This window comes from Gavialis gangeticus, unplaced genomic scaffold, assembly GCF_001723915.1.
Source record: "Gavialis gangeticus isolate Ggan-Ray unplaced genomic scaffold, GavGan_comp1, whole genome shotgun sequence".
Lineage (NCBI taxonomy): Eukaryota > Metazoa > Chordata > Crocodylia > Gavialidae > Gavialis > Gavialis gangeticus.
Genome location: NW_017729022.1, coordinates 3,243,896 through 3,248,895, shown reverse-complemented (window position 1 = coordinate 3,248,895; position 5,000 = coordinate 3,243,896). Strand labels below are relative to the sequence as shown.

Sequence of the window (5,000 nt, the reverse complement as noted above, 5' to 3'; positions counted from 1 at the left end):
ACTGTATATTATATATTATAGTAATACTTCCTTATGTAAGTGTCTATAGAAAAATATCAAATATATTGCCAATATAACCAGAAAAAATCTCATCGCTTCTACACCAAATTAAATAACCAAATTGTGGAATAAAGCATATATATTTTGCACCTCATCTCATTATGCACTTTCAAAATGATAATCCATTCCTGTTAGAGCTTCTTCTAACACTCCAAACTTCCAAGAAGTTTTCAAATAACTTCCCTTCTAAGGGGGAAAAAGGAACTGCCAAATAAAGTTTATTTTTCCTCAGCAATAAATCAGGTTAATATAAGATTTAAAATTGCCTGGCTCAACGTAATAGCTTGGCAATATACTGCGTAATCATTGAGACTGACCCATACAAGTTCTGATAACTTGACCTGTATAGCAAGAAACAAAAAAACATATACTTAGGATAGATTCCCAGCCTTCCAAAGGCACAGAATATATCTTTCTTCAGCAGATTGCAAGATAACGGACCCTAATGCTGCATCAACTTTATACAAAGAACAGATATTTTAGAGCTTTTAAAAATGCATTAGACCTAGTTTTTGTATCACTACATTGCCTGTATGTGCATAATAAATAGAGCAACCAGACTTCAGAGGCAGAGGAAAAAAAGTAAAATAGCCCTAATAATGTTTAAAAAAACTTTTAACACCTTTCTAAACTACTTTTCTCTAAAATACAAAGTAAAAATAACTACATTATGGAATAAAGGTTGTGGTGACACTCATTAGTGTCAGGAGATTATTGTGCAACTCTCATGACATGTGCAACAGTCTCCTAGGTTACTATGATCATATTGAAATTGTCTCTATACTGGACTTAACTTCTTCCACATTGCACATAGCTGTTGTATGTTAAGTTCCTCAGGGCAAGGACTGTGTCTGTATCTGTTTTGTAAGTGTCGTGCAAACATATGGTGCTGTAATAAGTAATAAATAATAATGAGTAAGCAGTCATCTCCAACTCAAGCCAAGAAATATTTCTACTATACCATCTCTCTTTCTCAAACATTTTTTATTTAAAATAGATGCAAATGTGCATTGTTTTGAATTATTCTAACCACTTTATCTAGAAACCTTGACATGGCTCAACCTTGTAGTAAATTACCTGAAAACATGTTAAAAAATTATATTAATAAATCACCCACATTGTTAGAACTTAAGTATGCATGTGTAATGAGGAAGAGAACGTTGCAAAAGGTCAGTAAATTTATAAATTGATTAATTGTTTTTATAATTAGTCAGAAACAAAGTCAATAAATGTGAAGCAGTGGTAAAAATGAGTATTTTCGGTGATCAGTGTTATTGATTAAGGCCTTAGATTGATGTAGAAAAGTCATTCTTCCCAATAAACATTTGTGAAAACAGTAGAGTGTATTCTGAATGTACCACATTCTGTTTCAGCTTTTATTTATCTTCTATTTTTGCATCTAGTCTGAAGTCCAGGTTTAGTCTTTTTAAAACTGTGGACTATAAGTTCTGTGAACTTGGGTAGAAGACACAGTTTGGGTGAAATTTGAGTTTAATGCAATCTCACTTGCAGATTATTGTCTAATAATTGAATTTTTGATAATTTTGGATTCATACAAAGTGTTCTTTCACAAACTTGAATGGAAGGTTTTGTTACTATCAGGGATCCTGGTTTCCCTTGTTAAAAAATTGCTAATTCTCTCATAACCCCCAAATCCATTATTAAAATGAAAGGCCCCTTGCTCCCCCCAGCAGCTCCCTCTGACCCCCAGCCCTGCTGGAGGGGGCCCCCAGCTGCCAGAGTTATGGGGCCAGGAACCCGGGTCCACAGCCCCCTGCCTCCAGCAGAAGGCAATGGCTGCTGCAGCAGAGCAGAGCCCAGCTCCCTTCCTCCCCACTGCCTCCACTCCCTGGGGGGCAGGGGTAACCCATGCCCCCCAGAACTGTGTGTGGGGTGGGGGCGGGCATGGGCTGCAGGCTCGGGCTCCCCCCCTTCCCCCCCCCCCCCGGGCCTCCACAGCCTGGTGAATGCAACCCAGCGCTGCAAGGAACAGTGGGGATATGCAGGAATCTCCTTGCTGCTGTGAGCCCCACACTGCCCTAGCGACATGTCCCCTATGTGTGGGGTGAAGGCACAGGGTTTTGTCCCTTACTGCTGCTGTGTATGCAGGGAATATATTGCCAGGGCAGTGTGAAGCTCACAGCAGCAAGGAGAACCCTGTGGGCCCTTGCTGTTTCCTGCAGCGCCAGGTTGCACCTGCTGGGCTGCAGAGGTCTTGAGGGAGGGCAGCAAGGCAGGGAGCCTGAGCCTGCAGTGTGCAGTCTGCCCCCACCCTCACCCTGTGCACAAATCTGGGGAGCACAGGACCTCCCTGCCCCATTCTGGGAGTGCGCACAGCAGCAGGGAGCCAGCCCTGCCCCCCCAGAGAAGCCACCCGCAGCCCTGTCCTTCTCCCTGCGAGGACCCTGTGGCCAAACGTTGCAGCCCTGGGCCCTATGTCCCACGCATCGCCCAGCTAGGCAGCATCCCCAGCCCCAACCCTGCCGAACTCCCTCCCACCCTCCCTATGGGGGCCTCAATTCCCCCCCCCACACACACACACACACACACACTGACCTCCCTCCCAACTCCTTGCAGGCTGGAACTCTGCCAGCTTGCAGAGAACTCTGCAAAAATGCAAAATCCATGGATTTCTCCAGCAAAGTGAGAAATCTACATTTGCCTCCAGTAAAGAGTAAAATCCACATTTTTCTGTAGGAAATGGAAAACCTAGATCCCTAATTATTACTTACCTCTTTCCCCAGCCATGCCTCATGCACTAATAGTAGAACCTGACTATCATACCTTGCTAGCCTGCAAATCACATTCAGAAGAGTTTTATTTCACTCCCTCTTTTAAACCAAGAATTGAATAATAGCAAAAAACTGTAAGTGGAAAATGGGATGCAGATCCTCTGCTTTCTCTTTGGTTGTTCACTAAGAGTACATTTTGGCCACAACACAAGTATCAGGTAACTATACTGCACAATGCAGAAAGATCAGTAGAACAGGGAAGAATGGAAAGTATCTTTCCTTCAAGGTATAGGTGATAGGATCTGTGTCTGAATCTGCACAATAGCCCCTGCTGATCTTGTATCCCAGTCAGCAGGGGAACTTGGTAGTGATTTCATGTAATTGTAACTGCCGACCTTCAACCTTTCCTTCTTGACCTACTCCCTAAGTCTTCTCCACCCTGTGTAAGTGCAAACTCATGCCCTGCAGAAGATCTATTCCAAACAGAGCCATTTATGATCCTGGAGAAAAGTAATTTGTCCCAAGAACTGAAATATTTGTCCTTCACAAAACAGAAGTAAATGAGCCTTGCAATCCATAAGGGTGTAAGAGAGAGAGTTTATCCTTAACAGATGCAATAGTTTTTGTGCCCACCCTTTGGTTCTTCACACATAAAAGGGGTTTGACTGATGGATGGAGAAGCTTCTGCAGAGGGTTCTTTGCTCAAATCTGTGATGTTCCAAAATTGTGTACTCCTTAAATTTTTTATGATTACCTGACTTCTTAATGATGTTCCAGGAGTGATAGAGACATTTTCATAAGGGTTACACTCATTCACTCTAGCAAACCAGCAACAGGGATTGAAAATATCCTAAAAATCTCTATAGTCAGTCTTTGCTCCTTAACGACTCTTTCATAAGGGAAATACACTAGTAGCCAGGTCCACACCCTGCAGGGTAGTTTGTGTTGGCAGAGATGCATAAAACATTATGAGTACAGGATCATGTGCTCCCTAGCATGTATCAACACTTTATGGAGCTCAAGGAAAATTTCACACCACTGGTTTTGCTGTCCTACATCATTCTAGATTAGGCAATGTCACACCTCAAGCTTTTAGCAAAACTACACATGAGGTTAACTAGAGTCCTGTGCAGAGAGTGCAAGTAAAATGTGAGTCATTAAGAAGTTACAATCGACTTAATGCTATATTTTATTAAATTTTTCTTTCCTTTCTAGGCACCTTAATAATGAACATGCATTGGATGACAGAAGCACTGCTCAATGTCGAGTGCAAATGCAAGTGGTTCAGCAGCTAGAAATACAGGTTTGTTATATGATCGCATTATCCATTCAGTTATTTAATTTTCATTTACTTGAATTAAAGCTCCTGTCTTAATGATTGTTGCATAAAAGGGCTGTATTTATTGGTTCATATGTTGATGGCCATAAAAACAGTTTTTGAGACTTTAAGACCTCTACATTTTCAAGTCATCCTGATTTAAACTTTTTCAACAAATTGACCATTGTCATCTCTCACAATTCCCTGGAAGGCATCCTGATAATCATAATTTTAATTGAAAATACCTTAAAGGCTTACAGAACCAGGTGAGATATATAGAGCGCACTTTCCATGGTCTCATGGGTCACAGATTGGGAACCACCAGTTTAGTGGATTGAGCCATGAGAGGGGACCCTTAATGTGGTCTTGGGCAACTTAAGTAGCTTATTTCATGTTTTAGTTTTCCATCTGTAAATGGGCTAAATAAGTTAAATTGGTAAATGTAGGGGGAGTTAATTTAATTAATGTTTGTATAATGCTGTGTAAGTGCCAGGTATTGTAAAAAAAAATTCCTGGCAACACAGGATTACAAGTTACCATCCTGTTTTACATCAGGTGACCAGATAGCTGCACTGGAGTTAAGGCACTGTTACTGAGTGCGCTGAGTAACGGAGAATCTTTATCAGCATCTGATCCCTCTCTGTCATTGTGAGAGACAGGATGCTAGGCTTGGTGGACTTATGGTTTGACCCAGTAAATGGCAGTTCTTATGTTTCTGTATCTTATATAGTTGATAACAGAGAAGGACTTATTTCTCACCAGAAGCATTCTGGCTGTCTCCAAGGGGGGCCATGTCTGGGCACATGCATAACTCCCTGCATGGTCTCTCCAGAATTAGTTGTTAAATTCTGGGGCCTTTGACTGTTTTATAGACAAAAAACATATCCAGG

The 5,000-nt window shown here is 41.5% G+C and overlaps 1 protein-coding gene across 1 annotated transcript in view; it reads left to right on the top strand.

Annotated features, from left to right (window-relative positions):
• FOXP2 (forkhead box P2) overlaps positions 1 to 5,000 on the top strand; it is a 317,473-nt gene that overhangs the window by 261,264 nt on the left and 51,209 nt on the right. Inside the window, exon 10 of the mRNA XM_019514547.1 lies at positions 4,008 to 4,095. Within this exon, the coding sequence (XP_019370092.1) occupies positions 4,008 to 4,095 (88 nt within the window). The remainder of the gene's footprint in view (positions 1 to 4,007; positions 4,096 to 5,000) is intronic.